This window comes from Equus asinus, chromosome 6 (assembly GCF_041296235.1).
Source record: "Equus asinus isolate D_3611 breed Donkey chromosome 6, EquAss-T2T_v2, whole genome shotgun sequence".
In the NCBI taxonomy this organism is placed as follows: domain Eukaryota; kingdom Metazoa; phylum Chordata; class Mammalia; order Perissodactyla; family Equidae; genus Equus; species Equus asinus.
In genome coordinates, this window is record NC_091795.1 from 76,710,169 (window position 1) to 76,727,166 (window position 16,998).

A 16,998-nucleotide genomic window follows, 5' to 3' on the forward strand; every position below is an offset into this window, starting at 1 on the left:
GTCCCAGAGACGTGGGCTGATCAGGGCTCCATCTTCACACTTGCTCCCACATGCATTCCTGGCGAGGCGGGAAAAGCAGAACGTGGTACACTTGCAAAGAAGGGACATGTTGTTTACACTCGTATTTCACCAACCAAAGCAAGGCACAGGGCTCGCTTAACTTCTAGGAGGTGGCAAATCCAATCCTCCCTGTGCCAGAAGGACCAGAGAACCAAAATGTGGTGAACAGCACTAATTCCCTTCAGTGGGAGGTCGAGGGGAGCACGTGCCCCCACATCCTTCCATTCCCCTCATCGCTGCAACCGGGATAACCTACATACCCCATTACCATTTTCTTTTCTTCTGGGCACTGAAAGTTTCAACTTTCAAGATACTGATAAAACTTTTACTTAAAAATGGCCTGTGAAAAACCAGCACAGTCCCCAGAGGCAAAATTCTAATCACGCTTTTCCTCAAATACATCAGAGCTTCTCAGTCAGTCATGATTCTGCAGGCTGGGAATGCTGTGTGTTTACTTTTGTATAAAAACGCTGCCTATCTTCCTTGGATGAGAGGGTGAGATGATAGGCACAAGAGCGGACCCCAAAAGGTTTCTCAGGCTCAGCTCAAGTGCCACATCTTTATCCCAGGCTTTCTCCAACCACCTTCTCCCCAGGTGGAAGCTATTTCTGCCTCTCACGAGCCCTCGCTCTGCCTGCACTTTGCTGCCCCAGAACCTGTCATGGTCCCTCATTGTATTGTCAATATTTGTATAAATGCCTCACTTCCCTATGAAGTTGTGAGCTCTTTGACAGCAGGAACTTGATTTGATCCATCTAGAATTGTCCCTCCTGCACAGATGGCATCCATTAAGTATTTTTGAATATCTCAATGGATGAATTGCTATCTTCACCTTAGGGCCTTTCCTGCCAGAGGGTCTCAGTATCTTCTGAGTGAAAGAAAGAATGGATGGGTGGATGGATGGACAAACTAAAGAATAAAGGATTGAATATGTATGGAGGCCAGTTAGTATCTCATAGGGGAAATAAAGAAGCCTGTTCTCTCCAGATAGCTCTGCTGATTCTGACCAACTAACATGTAGGCTCTTGGAACAGAGAGCATAAATAGGAGTGGGGGTGACTCAGGGCAACCTCTCAGCACTCTGCAAATTGAGGCCAGGTCCTGCATCGCCAGCAGGGTCCCCTGCACCTGGACACAACGACTTTGGTCACGGTTTAGCTTTTAGGCGCCGGGGGCAAGCTTTGCTGGGGCAGGGGTGTGCGGTGTCACTCTTCCTGTCTGACGATTTCTGTGGCCCAGGCTGAGTGGTGTGGGGAAGGGAGAGACAGGACAGTGGGGTCTCGAGGGATTCTTGCCTGTGAGACTGCCACGACGAGTCCCTGCTTTCCATATTAAATGCTTTCCAGGCTGAGGCATGAGGTCTCCCTAGGCCTCTATACAAGGTTAGTAGGTCAAGGCAGCAAGAGTCAGAGGGCCAGTCCCAGAGAAAGTAGTCCTCAACTGTCCCCTCACCCATTGAGAGGAGCCTCAAGCATTATTTCCTCTTTCTTGGGAGATGGGAGAAGTGTCATCACGGAATTCTCATGCCACATAGATCTCTCTGGGGTGGAGTCTTGAAGAAGGGAGGGAAGACAGGCAGGGAGACGTAAGGCAGGAATGTGGTGCATGAAGTGGCGGGGGGGGGGGGTGGTGCGGTGAGGGGACTAACAGACACCCCTCTTTCTTCTAAAACAAAAAGACAGAAACTTCACCTCCCTCTGCTGTCTCCTTCCAATTTCTCCTTTAGCTCAAAGAAAGGCGTAGAGCTAATAAATGGTCCCTTTGCTGGGCTTGACGCTCTATTTGAAGAAGGCTTTATTACATATGAAAAAGCAATGTGTGGATGCAGAAGGAAGCCCCAAGGTTTGGGGACCATCTCCACTCGAGATTTCCAGGAAGCAATGGTTCCATGAAGTCAGCCTGGATAGTCACTGGGCCTGGACAGGCACCAGGCCAAGGGGATGCTACTGGCGGATGCTGGCTATGGGCAGACCAATCCTCTGCCAAAGATGCCAGGAGAATCCCTAAGTAAGAACCCAACCCCTCTCCCTCAGCCTCCCCTGGAATGATGCTTTGTGGCCAAGTGGGTACCAAAGGATAAATGTGATATATTAACAAGAATACTAATGACAAACGCACTGCAGTAGTGAGCACATAGATACATAGAATATTCTCTATAGTCTCAACATAGATATAAAATAAGTTATACTTGTTTTTGTTTTCCATCACAGTTAGAAGCATACCATACAAAGTGACCAGTTCAGTGGCCACGAAGCAAGGGAGAGACTATGAAGCAGGGAGTGGGGCACTGAGAATGGTGGGGATTTGCCAAGGACACTGCAGGGTCACTGGGGGTCCTGCAAGGAACAAGACCTCAGACCTCTCAAGTTGGCCTTCTGAGATTCAGCACGAGGTCCCACTTGCTAAGAGTTGGTGGCTGCACTGGAGCTGGGATGATTCAGGCTACTGGTGGGAGGTGGAGCAGAGACAGGCTCGAACATCATCCAGCAGGCCGGCCTACTCTCCTGCTGGCGCTGTTGGACTTCTGCAATTTTAGGGATGTGAGGCACACAGCCAGAAGGCACGGTTTGCTTCTGTGATGTGACAGATGGCCAGACTGATGGCCCACCAAATGCTGCCCAGCCCTTCTCCTTCACCAGCCTGTTGTGGGAGGCTGAGGGGACCTGCATGCTTGGTTTGTTCTCCATGATTCGTCATGGGCTAGCAGAGCTGGAATCCTGCACACATTGTCACAGCAGAGGGAAGACTCTGAACCCCTGGCTTTGAATCCTCTCTCCATCACGTGTGAGCTGTGATGTTGGGAAGGTCACTTAGAGTCTGAGACTCGGGCTCCTCATCTGCAAAATAGGGAGACTAAGGCATACTTCCCTGCGGGGAGCGAGGGCCACGTAGATAATGTACATAAAGTGCCTAACACGGTTCCTGGCGCACGGGAGGGTCTGGATACATGTAGTTGAGTATGAGCCTCCAAACATCAGAGGCCGGGTGGAAAGAATATGAATCTCACAAAATCTGGAATAAAACCACCTTGATCGGCTCTGAGTAGAGGATTAGAGGACAGTTTCTTTGCATTCTTTCCTGTCAATTTTTTCTCTTCTCCCTCCCTCACTGGGATTCTTTCAAATGAAGTGCCAACAGGGTTCAAATCCAGGTTTGTTGAGGCAGACAGAGCCTAAGTCTAGGAAAAAACAGCTCAGGGCCATGAACTCCAAGACTGGGACCTGGTTCCCCGAGGATGCTTCCCTCCTCGCCTCCCTCATTTCCCAGCCCCGGAGCAGATTTCACATTGGGAAGCCAAAGAGGGGGAGCGAGCACAGAGAACAACGTGAATTGCCTATGAAGTGAAAAGCCTTTCCATCTGCTCAGAGTCCAGGAAATCTGGAGGTGGGTGGGCCATCTGTGGGCAAGTGAACTGCCTCTCCGGGAGAAAGCAGGTCTCTGTGTAGGGGAAGACGGGAGGGAGAGAGGGATGGAGACCTAGGCTTGAAACCTGCGACCCTGGGAGTGCTCTTGTGCTTCTACCAATGCTGAGAACCTGTAGATGCGTCCAAACAAAGATCAGCCTGGAAACCTGGGGATCACTGTCCTCTCTCATCTGCACTGCAGTTCTCAAGATCTGCACGCGCGTGCACGCGTGTGTGTGTGTCTCATCACCTCCCTCATTTCCTCTAACACCTGCCTGCTCTGAACCACCCCTTGTCCCTCATCACTCAGTGACTTTCCTCTTGGATGGGGGCAGGAGGTGCGCAGGCAGCTCATTGGGCAGCTCATGCCCCTCCAGCTTGACCTTAATGAGGTGGTTGGCCAGTGCGAACTCCTCATCATCCAACATGCCATCCTTGTCGATGTCAGCCAGCTTCCAGATCTTGCCCAGCACGCTGTTGGGCAGCTTGGAGCGGACCATCTCCTTCTTGGCATTAGCACCTGTGATCTTGCCATCCACCGGTGACAAGGTGTAGAAGATCTCGTCATACATGGGCTTGTCTCTGGCCACCACCCACTCAGCATCATCGATGCCCTCCCCGGCCCCCTCCCCATAGCCGTGCCCAAAGGGACCATGAAGAGTGCCCTCGAACGCTCCACCCTTCACCATCTGGACGGGCCGCTGTGTCTCCTCCTGGCGCACCAGCACCATGAGCTGGGCAATGTCGTGGGCCAACATGTCGTCTACTGCCTCCAGCAGCTTGCTCTTCAGTGGCTGGAATTTGCTAAAGTCCTGGGCCTGCAGCTGGTCCTGGGAAGAGAGAGAGAACAGAAGGTGAGGATAAAGACAATGGAAGAAGATCCTTCCCCTTAGTGGGGACATTGCCTTCTACTAATGCTGGAATGTCCATAGCCCTTTGGCCCGGAGGCTAAGCTGATCCACATCACAAAATAAAAAAACACATGAGAGAGGAGGAAGAAAAAGGCACATTGGCTCCAGGCAGAATTTGTCAGGAGAGAGTGGAACAGTTGCAGGGATGGGGGAAGAAATGGAAATTTGACAAATATTGGTTTGATTCATTATTTGAATTCTCTTTAATGTTGTTCTAGAAGGCAAATAATTAAATTTCTCTTTAAGTTACGTTTGGCTATTGCATGCTTCTTGAATCTCTGCCCCTCTGAGACTAGGCACGTGTGTCTCTCTCCTTTATTAAGGAGGTTACACTTGAAAACCCTGAGAATGCCTTCATGACATTATCTCACTAGCACCCCCAGCACCCTTCTGAGGGAGGGAAACGACATTCTATCCCCATTTAGGGAATGAAAAACTGAGGTATAGGCAACTAAAAATAAGTCATAATAGAAGCCAAGGGTCATTCCCAAATTAGCAGTTCTTAATCAGGATGATCACTGGAGTTACCTGGAGAGAGTTTGCAAATATCAGCTTCTTGCCCCAGGGTTCTGACATAGTAGACACGGCAGACATGCAGATTTTGTGAAATCTCCCCTCCTTGCCTTCCCACAACACTCACACCACACAGCAAAAGAAATAGGCTCCATTTTGCACATTTTTGCAATTTTGAAAGGTCCTGCTTCTGGAATACCCAGCTTCTCCTTGGCCTCCATAGTAACAAGGTGAGAGCTTTCCGCTCCTGCCTTGGCTCTGGCCACAGCAATCTCAGGATGCTGGGCAGAGGCCAGTGCCCAGGGGACAGTGTCAAGGACAAGCACATGGAGCAAACTGCAGAAAAATTCAGACGACACTCACAGCTACATTTCAAGAGCAAGTGTTAGCTTGGGCATTTCTCACCTCCCTTCCAGGGCAGGGCTGAACCAGGGAGGCAGGTGGGGGCTGGGAGGGGGGGTGGAGGGCAGAACCTCAGGCATAACCTCTCAAGGTCCCTTGCATCTCTCCTAGTCTGTCCATATCTAGGTGTGTTTGGTGGGCTCCCAAGTAAGGGTCCCAATATTTTCCAGGGGACACAGTGGGTACTCCCATCACCCCACCCATTTGCCCATAGGACAGCCATTTACGTTATCGATTCAGCTACCTACCTACAGAACCTACCATCAGACTGACAAATAAATGAGAAGGGGAAATCATTTATGTTGTGAAAGGATTCCTCACATCAAAAAATGGTCCCTTTCAAATGTCATCTTCCCAAATGTTTGCTTACAGATCATTACATTCTTAACAGAAAGAGAAACTAAAAGTTAAAGTTTTCCAAGCCACAGCTTTTTGAGAGACCCAAATTATGTTAAAGTAATTCTGAAATTAGTGATTGGCTCTAATTAGATATATGAACGAATGCATACTTTGTTCGTTAGGTATATGAACAAATGTATACTTTGAATGTTTATTTTTTTCTATTTATATTATCAGACAGGAAACTGAAAATGCCCAATTGGGACTATGGTGATGTTCTGAAATCCTAGTCTTTGTTTTTTTCTTCTTCTTCTCCCCAAAGCCCCCCAGTACATAGTTGTATATTGTAGTTGTGGGTCCTTCTGGCTGTGCTATGTGGGACGCCACCTCAGCATGGTTGATGAGCGGTGCCAGGTCTGCGCCCAGGATCTGAACCAGTGAAACCCTGGGCCACCGAAGTGGAGCACACGAACTTAACCACTTGGCCATTGGGTCAGTCCCATGAAACCCTAGTCTTAAACTGAGAAACTGGTTCCCAAGCTAAAGACCAAAAGCAGCAACAAGAGCAAGAACAATATTACTACTGCATCAGCTGCTATTTTTTTCTCTAATTCCCTAATTCTTAAACACTTTTTATTTTAAAATAATTACAGAATCACAAGATTTGCAAAAATTGTACACAGGTAGGTCCTGTACCTCACCACCCAGGTTCCCCCAGTGGCGACATCTTACCTAACTTGCCACTGCATTGTCAGGGCACAGTCCGTGGCAGGCTCTGTGCCAAGTGCCTTGCAAATATTATCTCACTGATGCTCACAACATCCATATGAGGCGGGTGCTTCCGGAGCCTCAGTTTACAGGTGAAGAGACAGAGGCTCAGAGCGGATCCAGTTAGTATGTTGTCGTGGTTTCCTGCTTGGACCATGAGGACAGTTCCTGGCTTTAACTAGCAGCCGATGTGAACACTACACTCAGAAAACTGCAGGCAATTAATTACAAAGGTTAGTTACCTTTGTAAACCTCAGTTTGCTCATCTGTAACCGGAGGGTGACAATGCCTCCCTCAGAGGACTGATGTGGGGAATAACATGAGAAACCATGTGTGATGGGCCCTGGTCCAAGAAAGGGGCCTACAGTATGCCCCCAAAATGGCAAGCTCCTCTGCGGACACCTCTCTTCTGTGGCTTGTGTCCCAAATTGCTCCCAAGCGGGAACCTGGAGGTTAAGTTACACACTTGAGGGCCTGGAGCACCTTTGTCAGGTGACTTGTCCAATTTCACATCACATGGCAAGGATTCCAAGCCTGTGGCGGAGAAAGTCATAAATTGGAGGTATCAGACCCCAACCACCATGTAACACCCCTGGCCCACTGGGGGCGCTGGGGCTCGGTGTTTCTCCCCAGGTCCACATATGACACCTGCTGGGCGACAGCCCAGTAGGGAAGACAGACCTAGGGCCATCTCCCACCTTCTGATTCTGGTTGAGTTTCCATCTGGGGCATCCAAGGGTGGCCTACTCCACACTCAGGTTGCTCAGCCAGCTCATGTGACATTGTCCCTTGTCCTGGAGCCCCAGACCCTGGTTACCTGCATCTTCTTCACATTGGGAAAGTCCCCAGGTGAGATCTGGTGTTCCCGCTCGATCCGGCCATAAATCTCAGCCAGGTTGTTCACCAGCTCCTTCTTCTTGTTTTCCTTTCCAAACACGGAGGGCATCTCCTTCTTCAGAGAGCTGATGATGTAGGCATGGACCTGAGAGACAGGCAGAGAGCGACCTTTGGATCAAGAACTTTGATTTGTTCGTTCCCTCTAGAGTGACTCTCACCCCATCTCCTCCCATAAATCCCTCCTCTTCTCCTGCTCCTACTTCTGAAATAATTTCTGTCTCCACCCTCTCGCTCCCACGATGGTTGCAGCACTGAGCTGTTTTCCTAGATCGCGTGGGAAAGGCGGGATTAGGGGCAGGTTAAGGTCAAGGCAGTAACAGGGCTGGTAATGCTGGTGACGATGTTGATGATGAAGAAGACAGTAACGACAGCTAACATTCTGAACACTTCTGACGATGCCAGGTGCTGTCATGAGGGCTTTCACATTCTTTACTCTACATCATCCTCCAACAAGCCTCTCACTTTATAGCTGTGCACAGACTGAGGCCTTGCTGGGGTTGGCATCACATAGCTAGTAAACAGTGGAGTTGGGCTCCAATCTGGCCATCTGACGTCAGGGCCCATGATCCCATCACCACCACACCATCCTGCCCCCCAGCTGCCAGAGCTGGCAAGCCTGATGCTCACGATGCAGTAGTTATAGGACACTCTCGTATGGGCAGGCAATAGCTCAGGGTTGCAGGCAGCAGCCCTCAGTTCTTGCAGCTGACTGTCCCACTCCAAACCCTGAGCCCCACCTCTGTTGCCCATCTCCCCAGGGGGCAGCCTCACCTTGGCCAGCCTGGCTCTCTTGATGAGGTCGTTGAGTTTGCGCAGGGCAGCGTTTCGGGGCAGACTCTGGATGTCTCTGAAAAGGTCCTGCTCCTCGGCCTCAAAGAGTTTCCGATTGTCGGGGATGAGAAGGGGGTGGGACCAGAAGGAGCCAATGTAGACCCGAATCACCTCTGGGGTGTTCACAATCTTCCCCAGGGACCACATGAGGGCCCCGTACACCCGCATCAGCTGCTGCGTCTCAATCTGGTCGGCCTTGTTCAGCACCACCCGCATCTTGTCCTCGTGGTTCTTGAGGGCCTTGATGACTTCCGAGAATTCATCAGAGATGTCCAGCTTGTGGGCATCAAACAGCAGGATGATGCGGTCGACCCGCTCAGCGAACCACTCGAGGACAGCTGCAAAGTCATACCCTGTCGGCAGAGGGACAGTCAGGGGGAGGGGCCTTTGGGTACAGGGTCGGGGTTTGGGGAGGTAGCCAGGGTCAGTAGAAATAACATGGTCTTGGGGGTCAGATCTGGGTTCAAATTCCAGCTCTTCTGCATTTTCACTATTTGGCTTTCAGCAAGTTACTCAGTGCTTCCGAGTCAGTGTTTTTCCATCTATAAATGGGCCTACTAACAGTACTTAGTTAATACAATTAGAGGGACTAAATACTCAGAGCCTAGCACAAAGCTGCTCAGTAAATGCTAGTTATTAGTAACATTATTCCCATTTGGTCTTCACATTCAAGGAAAGGGGCCCTCTCCATTAAGGGACAGGCCCAGGAAAGTGTTTCGGGGGCCAAGCTCTGCCTAGTAACAAGGTGAGGGCGTTGTTAGTGCCACCTAGAGATGGTCGCCCAGTGACTCAGCCGAGACCACCCTGCCTGTAGGAGGCAGCCGGTGGGACAGGTACCCAGCTCTCCAAGCCCAAGTTCAATGGTTGCTCCGGCTGGCAAGACGTTCACATCATGGTCTCATTTCACCCTCATGACACCCTCTGCGGTAGGCAAAGTGAGGAGTATCAGTCCTACTTTCCAGAGGAGGAAACTGAGGTTCAGAGATGAGGCGAGAGTCAAACAGCCGGCAAAGGGTGGAGCCAGGACTGGACTGGACCCCATCACCCAGGCCCTGGGCTCCCTGCACGGTACAAGAGGGCCGCTGCCTGTGCCTGGCCGCCTCCCTGCCTCCCTGCCCTCCCCTCCCCAGCTCACTGGCCCAGCCAGCAGCCCCACAGAGCCCGGAGGCCCCGCGCATTCCTGCCCCAGGTGAGCCTGCAGCCTGTGCCCCTCCCCTCCTCCGTGCCCAGGGAGGGCTCCCGCCTATTTTCAACCTTCCCTTCAGCACAGCCAGGTGGAGGGTGGCTCTCACCTACCAAAAGCAGTCCCTCAGAGCTGTGGACAGCAAGGATACCAGACGGCTCAGAAAATCAGGCCACCTGACCCCCCGTCCCAACTCCACCCTGGAAAACAGGTCACAGCTCTGCTGCTCTGGCACCTGGAACCAGCAGGCTTGCCCTCCCAGTAACTGGAAGGACAGCAGGGCTCAGAGGCCCCTGGCACTCTGCCAAGACCTAGTCCCAGATCTGGCCTGACAAGGATTTTAGCTGCAGTGTGCAGGCCTGGGGAGGGCTGCTGGGAAAAGCGTGGCTGCTCCCTCCCACCTGTGCAGCACACTTTGGTGTTCACAGAGGCACCCTGGCTCACATCAGCCGCTCAAAGCCTGCTGGGCAGCCAGAGCCGCCAGCACTGGGCTCTTTACTGACAAGAAAATGCAGGCTCAGAGAGGGCACGGCAGCGATGGGGTCAGAGCCAGGACCAGAACTCAGGTCTTCAACCCCAAGTCTGGCACTCCAGCCACCCCTCCGGGGCTGGGGAAGCTAAGGGGCCTGTGAAGCTGCAGGGGAGAGAAGAGGCTCCCAAGCTCCAAACTCTCCAACCCTGAGGGCACCAGCCTGGCAGGAGGCGGCTTCGCTGCCACAGCATGGAGGGGGTAAGGACAAGTCCCCGCAATCTGACCAGCCCCCAGCTCGGGGTGGGGTGGGAGAGTTACAGCACCAGGTCAGTGCGGCAGAACAGGACGGCCCCCTGCCCCCTGCCGTTCCTGTCCCCACGCTGGGTCAGGTGCCCCTCAGTTCTCTCACAGTGCTCGGGGAGACATCTGTCCCTCTGCTCACTCACGGAAGTCACCAGGCTGAGTCCCTCCACTGCACTGGGAGCCGGCAGGGCGGGCGGCACTCATCCTTCTCCACTTGCCCTGCACCCAGCATAGCGCCCGGCACACAGTACGTGCTCTATCAGGATTTGTGAACAGAACTGACACGTGAGCCCTGTTCTGCCTTTTATATCAGGGGACAGTGAACGTTATCTCCAGGCCTCAGTTTTTTTCTGCTCTCTGAATGGGAACCCGCCAGACCCCACCACGGGGTCATTGTGAGGATCCAATCGAAGAAGAGGATGCAGGTGAAATTGTTTGCGTGTGACCTGGCTGTTCCTATTGCTCTGCCCTTTTATAAAGAGCTCCTTGTAAGCACCAGTTTCCATGAGATGTTGTGCTCTGAAGGGGTCACCTGAGGGGCACTGGCCTGGGAAAGCTCACCTCTAGTTTCCGCTCAGCCATTAACTTGCTGTGTGTCCTTGGGCAAGCAGCCTCCCCTCTCTGGTCCTTGGTCTGTCTGCCTGTCAAGCCAGGGGGTTGGATTGGAAGATCTCCGTGCTTCCTTTCTCAGTTCACAATTCCCTACTTCTAAGACTCGAGGTGTGAGGGGTGAGGGTGGGGAGTACACCAGGATGGATGGAGATCAGACACAAGGAAGCCGTTGCAGGCAGCGAGAAAGAAGGCTGAGGCCTCCCATCTTAAATGCTTCGGGGTGCCTATGTGAAGTCTGATCCTGCCTGAGGACACGCAGACAGGCTTCCAGGAAGCCTTTCTAGGATTTTATAAGCACAGAGGCCTCCTATTCATCCTGCTGCTTTTGCAAATTCTGCACGCTCTGCCAAGCTGCTATCAAATTGCCACGTCAGTAACGCCAGGCACTTTCTCCCCAGGACGACTGTGCGGGCCCTGAGAATCCAGCAACGCCACCATGGGCTTCCTCTGAAGCTTGGCCCCCTGTCCCTGGCTATTCAGAGCCTAGCAGCCTCCAGGATGAGTATTTTATTGTTTCCTGACTGGGCTTATGCCTACCCAGGAAGGGGAGCATCCGAAAGGCGTGAACTGGACCCATTAAGGAAAAGGCACAGGACTAGTTCTCCCATTTATTTTCTGGGCAGCCTTGGACAAGTCTGAACCTCAATTTTCTCAGCTGTAAAATGGGGATACCAATACCAAGGGATTGATGAGGGGTCAGTGATAGAGCCATGGCAACAGGGTCCAATAGCAGAAGGAGGGCCTGGACTCAGTGTGGAGATAACAGGCCCCTTTCCCTCACTGGTCCCGGGAACGGCTCTGAGACCTCCACAGGAGCTCTGAGCACCTGCAGCGGCCCGAGTGCTCGTGAGATGTGGGCTAGCGGGCAGGGGGATTCAAGCCCCAAGGGTCTGAACGGCGAAGCCGGTATTGCTGGAGTTATGTATAGGTACAGCAAGTCTGCTGGCTCTGGGGGATCCGATCTGCAGGCATCAGGCCCAGAGTCGGGGCAGCCTGCAGGAATCTGGGGCTCCCCACTGCCCCCTGGCCTCCAGAGGACTGGGAAGAAAGCTTTTCTTAGTAATGCCAGGCAGGAGGAAATCAACGAGACAAACACAATAAGCAAGAAAACTTAATCACCCACCAGCTTCCTTCTCTGCTGTGCAATAGAAGGGTGCTGACAGGCAGCAAGTTTCTCTGTATTTTCAACCACAAGATCTCATTTGAGCCTTATAACTTTCCATATGCCAAGAGACAAACATGACACACACATCTTACGGGGAGGGGAGAGGGCACAGAGAGGTTAAGGAGCTTGCCCAAGCTCACACAATCAGGGGTGGCAAACACAGGACTAGGACCAGGATCATTGACTCCTGTCCATGATCCCTTCTTGCTCAGAGGACCGAGCTCTCAAACCAGGCACACTTGTAGGGGGTAGTCCCATTCCACCTCAAAAAATCTTTTTGAAGATTTAAAGACATTTTAGAAGAGTAAAAAGGCATCAATTTCCAAAATGTAGGAAGAGCTCTGATAACAATAGGAAACAAATGCCACACTACATGGCCCCCAGAAGAAACCCTGAAAAATGGCCCAGCAGACTCATCACAGGCCTCCAGATGAGCACCAGGCTGTCAACAAGCCCTTCCGAAGAGAGTCAGGACTCTGCTGCTCTGCCCCGGCACGTGAGGCCCACATGGGCGTGTGTGTAAATCATGTAGTCCAGGGGCCCCTAAGTGCAGGCCCTGCTCCAATGAGGGCGCCAGGGCCAAGCCAGGGATGCGAGGCTGCGAGGTCAGCCCAGACCCCTCAAGGTCCCCTGGGAGACTTGTAGATGAGTTTGTCATCTCTGCTTTCTTCCTAGGCAGGCGATGAGCATGTGCTGAAATCTTGAGCAGGATCATGATCAGGAGATCGAGTCCTCAGCCAGTTTTGTGACCTGGGCAAGGTTTTTATCTGTTCTGGCCCTGCTGAGCTCACCTGTGCAGAAAGAGGTCTGCAGGGGATGGTGTGAGCACCATGCCCAGGGGCTGCTTTCCAAGGGAGGGGGCTGTGGGGACTTCTAGCTGAGAAGCAGCCGGAAACGGTTCCCGAGTATGAGGACACTCAGGCTTCCGGAGCCTCCCACTTCCGTGGCAGCCTCCCTCCTTCCCAGTAATGAGCCCTGGGCTGGGCACATCCTGTCACTTCCCCCCAGTGCAGCTTCACCCAGAGTCAAGTGCCAGCCTGGGACCACCCGGGTTCAGGTTCCCAGATGTCCCTTGCTTCCTCTCTTCCCGCAAGACACCACCCTCAGGCCCGGGCGGAGGGGTCACAGCTGAGCAAGGATCATACTTTGCCCAGCTCTGGCTTGGGCCTGAGTGCTCCTTCCCATGGAGCCTGAGGCCTGGGCAGCCCTTGGCAGCAGCTCACTTTTCAGAATGCGCACACTGGGGCCACTGGCGCAGGGGTGGCTCTGTGCACATTTGATAAAGTGCCCCTCTTTTCTGGTGAGACACAGCCCTGCGCTTGGTGTGAGGCTTGGCGAGCAGAACGTGGGCTAGATTTCAGACTCCACATGCCCCCGGCTGGGTGTGCTTGTGCAGGCGGCAGTCTGCAGGACTATCCATGGAGCTCGGTCCTGCCCTGGGCCAGAGGAAGGGAAGGAAGAAGCACCAAATCTGTGCTGAGCGCCCCAGGCAAGGAGCCATATAAAGCGTTTGTTTCTGTGCACACACTTGTGTGTGTGTGTGTGTGTGTGTGTGTGTGGAGGCAAGTGTGGATGTGGGGGTGTATATGTGTGTAGGTATAAACGGGAACTCCAGGTTCTATGGCTGATTGTGAGGAGGGTGAGGAGCAACTCTGCATATTGGAAACTCTCCTCATTTGGGGTCCCCTTGATATTTGAGGATGTCTAAGGCACCCCCCCCCATTTTCTGGTCTCCTTGGGGTGCTGAGGTCAGCACTGCCCGAGGCTGGTGACGCAGTGCTGGTGGCCCAGCTCCCAGCTCTTGTTTTTGTCACAGGCTGCTTTTGCTAGCGTCTGCATTTACAGTCTGGACTCAGGAGGGCAGAGAACAAACTGGCCTGGGTAGCCGCTCATGGGGCCATCACTTCTCCCAGAGATGGTGCTTAGTCAGTGTGGGATGGGAGGGAATACAAAGGGCAGGCAATAAAACCAAGCACTCAATATGCATAGGGCAGCCACTGAAGTCCAAAGATGAAGGCAGGAGAGAAGGCAGAGGAACATGAAAAGAATGGAATAGGACAGAAGCTGAGAAGAGCCTGAGTCCCTGAAGCAGGGCTGTCAGATATAGCTGCACAGGCTGTGCACTGCACAACTGCAAGGGAGGCCACTCGCATAGATAACCCTGGGTTGTATAATAGGCGGCCCTGGCTGGCAGATAAAGGGGAAAGAAGGGAGCTCGCTGTGATCCACAGCCAGAGCTGATGTCTGTGTTTCCATTATCATCTGTGGACCTCACAAGGTCATAAGATGAGTATCATTACTCCTTGTCACACATGAGGACCCTAAGGCTCAGGAGAAATTGTGACCTGCTGAGACCTACATAGGTTCTAAAACCCAGGGCTCTCATTTCCCTGTCCAGGGCTCCTGGAGGCCCCAGAGGCTGGAGTCCTCCTCGGACGCACGTGTTAGGCTGCACAGGCCTTGAGGGGCAGGAGTCACCTACCCCCGAGGTGGTTCTAACGGAGAGCTTTTGGCTCTGCTGAGCCTCCCTTGAGGAGACACACGCTGCCCGTGTGAAACAGTAAATCCGCTTTGGGCCTAAACTCAGGATGAACTCAGATGAAGCCTGGGGTGGGGGCTCAGGGGGAGGCCTTGTTGGGAGTGTTTAGGGAAGCCAGACAGAGAGCCATCCAAGCTGCTGCCCCACAGGGAGCCAGGCGCTGACAAAGCGCATGTAGGCCAGAAGGAGCAGGGGGTGAGCTGCCCCTCTCTGCCCACGGCCAAGCGTTTTATGGCTTCAGACCAGCTCCCCCTCACCCCCTGCACACCATACAGCCAGAGCCAGGGAGCTCAGGGCCCAGGCTCCCCAGACCCCCTTCACTGGGACCGTCTATAGACATCCCACTTTCGTGGACCGGCCGCCAATGACATGAAGTGTTAACACAGTTTCTGAGGCCCTCTCCTGACCCCTCTTCTATCCAGGCCTCACCTCCTCAGGGAACTGGGAGCGAAGGAAGGAGGAGCAGAGCTTTCCTGCTGGAGCCTGTGGCCCACCCTTCCCTCCCACCTGCTCCAGAATGAGGCCCCAGGAAGAGGAGGGTCTGTCTTCCCTTCAGGACAGACGAGTGGTCATATGGTCCTTGAGCAGGCTGCTGACCCAGGGGCCTCTCCTGCTGTCTTTCCCCTCTATCTCCAGTCAGGGCTGCTGGATCCACTCACACAGCCATGCTGGACCCCCAAAGAGCCCAGTCCGGTCCTGCCACTCAATGCCTGCCCTCATCAGGGAGCGGCCCGACAAGAGAGCTGCTGTCTTCCAAGGGGAAGCTGAGGCGGCTCCCAGGAGCTCTGGACAGAAGCCCAGTCCTGGCACTAGAAGCCTGCGCTGGGTCAGCGCCTGCAGCACCCCGGCCTCATCAGTACAGCCACTGTCCAGACATGGCCTGCAGCCTGTGAGGGCTTGGGTCTTCTCATGGGGGGCCTGGCAGTGAGCAGGTGCCAGCACAGACCATGCTCCCACTGGAGGGGGTTTCTGGGCCCCTGGCTGCAGCGGTGCAGACATCCTGCAGGACAGACTTTGTACAGGGGGCCAAGGCACACGCGGGAGGAAAGCAGACAGTCACCCAAGGTCGGTTCAGGCCAGGTTCCAGCCGCTGCCCAGACAGCTCTTGCCAGTCCAGAGCCTTCCCTTCCCGCAGGCTGACTTCCGAGTGCTGATTTGGCTCCAGCCCAGCTCCTGGCTCCAGTATTGGGGTAGCTGCGGCTTTATCTGCTTCCTTGCCAGAGATACAACACACGGCACAGGACGGGTTGGGGGACCACCAGGGCGCACAGCATGATGTGGCAGGAGAGGCTGGGGGCGGGAGTCAGGAGCAGCTGCTGTTTAGCTTTTTACAGCATCGGTCGTGCATTTTAGAGTCAAAAACCCCACTGCTGAGGATGGTGGTGACGATTCTAACACCTCATGCTTACCAGGCACGTGCTAGGTGCCAGGCAGAACTCTTATTACCTGGATTAGTTCTTTTCATCCTCAAACAACCCTATAAAGACGGAATTATTTCCCCCCACTTTACAGATGAACCAACTGAAGTAAGGACACTGCCCAAGGTCACTCTGCTGGGAAGCGGCAGAGGCAGGCTTGGAAACCTGGGAGCTGGTCCAGAGTCCTATCTCCTCACCACTATGCTGGTCACCTCCCTTAACAAACAATTACCCCATATCTGTGCAAGTGAACAGTTTTCAAAGTGCTTTCACTGAGCCAGCTCCACTCCTAGGCCCCAGAGCATGTGGTCATCCTCACGTTGTGGATGTGAAGTTCTCTGCGTGCATTTGCCTCCTCCGCAGAACTACAAGCTCCCGGGGCAGGCACAGCAGAAACTTCAGAAGCAACTGGGGTCTGGCCCTTGGGTAGGAGCCTCTCGGAGAATGAATAAAGCCAATGAGGGAAGTAAGGCAGATATCGATGTCCCCATTTTACAGATGAGAAGACTGAGGGCAGCAGTCTCCAGAGCTACAGTGGACCCATACACGTCCGCTGGCCCCTGCCTAGGATGACCTCACACAGCACACGAGGCAGTGCTGGTTCATCAAGGGACAGCAAAGCCCTGGGAGCCTCTGTCTGTATGGAAGTGAGAGAACATACCAGAAAGAACATAGCACGGAGCCAGAGCCAGTCCTAACAGGCGTCTCTCTTACCTCGGCTGATCCTTTGCTTCTCCCCAGAGAGGATCCCTGGAGTGTCGATGACACTGATGCTCTCCAGCACGGGGTTGGGCAGCTGGGCACACATGAACCTGCACGTGGCAAGAGGAAACCCGCAGTGAGCCATTGTCCTCTCACGCACACTTGTTTCAGCCACATGCCAACATTCCCTGCCCCGAGGAAGAGGTTCAGCAGCCTGGCTGCCTTCCCCTGCAGACTCCCAGGCCTCAGACCAGACTCAGCCCCAGCAGTGGGCCTGGGATCTTTGAAGAAGCTCCCTGGGTGATCCTGAGGCAGCCGTGGTCCCAAGTTTGTGAACTTCTGTTGGGGATGCCAGGATGTCGAGACCTCCAGCCCTGCCCTAAGAAGCACAGTCTGGTGCAGAAGCAGAGGCACACACGTGTGCATCCAGGACAGGAGGTGCAATGGGATCAGTACCCTGAGGAAGGGCAGGCGAAAGG

At 53.5% G+C, this 16,998-nt stretch overlaps 1 protein-coding gene across 1 annotated transcript in view; it reads right to left on the bottom strand.

The window, feature by feature from the left end:
* Nucleotides 1-1,839: 1,839 nt before the first annotated feature.
* Nucleotides 1,840-16,998, bottom strand: part of EHD3 (EH domain containing 3) — a 29,563-nt gene continuing 14,404 nt past the window's right edge. Inside the window, exons 3-6 of the mRNA XM_014866454.3 lie at nt 16,532-16,629; nt 8,066-8,478; nt 7,215-7,379; nt 1,840-4,294 (exon numbers count right to left, since the gene is read on the bottom strand). Coding sequence (XP_014721940.3) covers nt 3,767-4,294; nt 7,215-7,379; nt 8,066-8,478; nt 16,532-16,629 — 1,204 coding nt within the window. The 3' untranslated portion in view covers nt 1,840-3,766. The remainder of the gene's footprint in view (nt 4,295-7,214; nt 7,380-8,065; nt 8,479-16,531; nt 16,630-16,998) is intronic.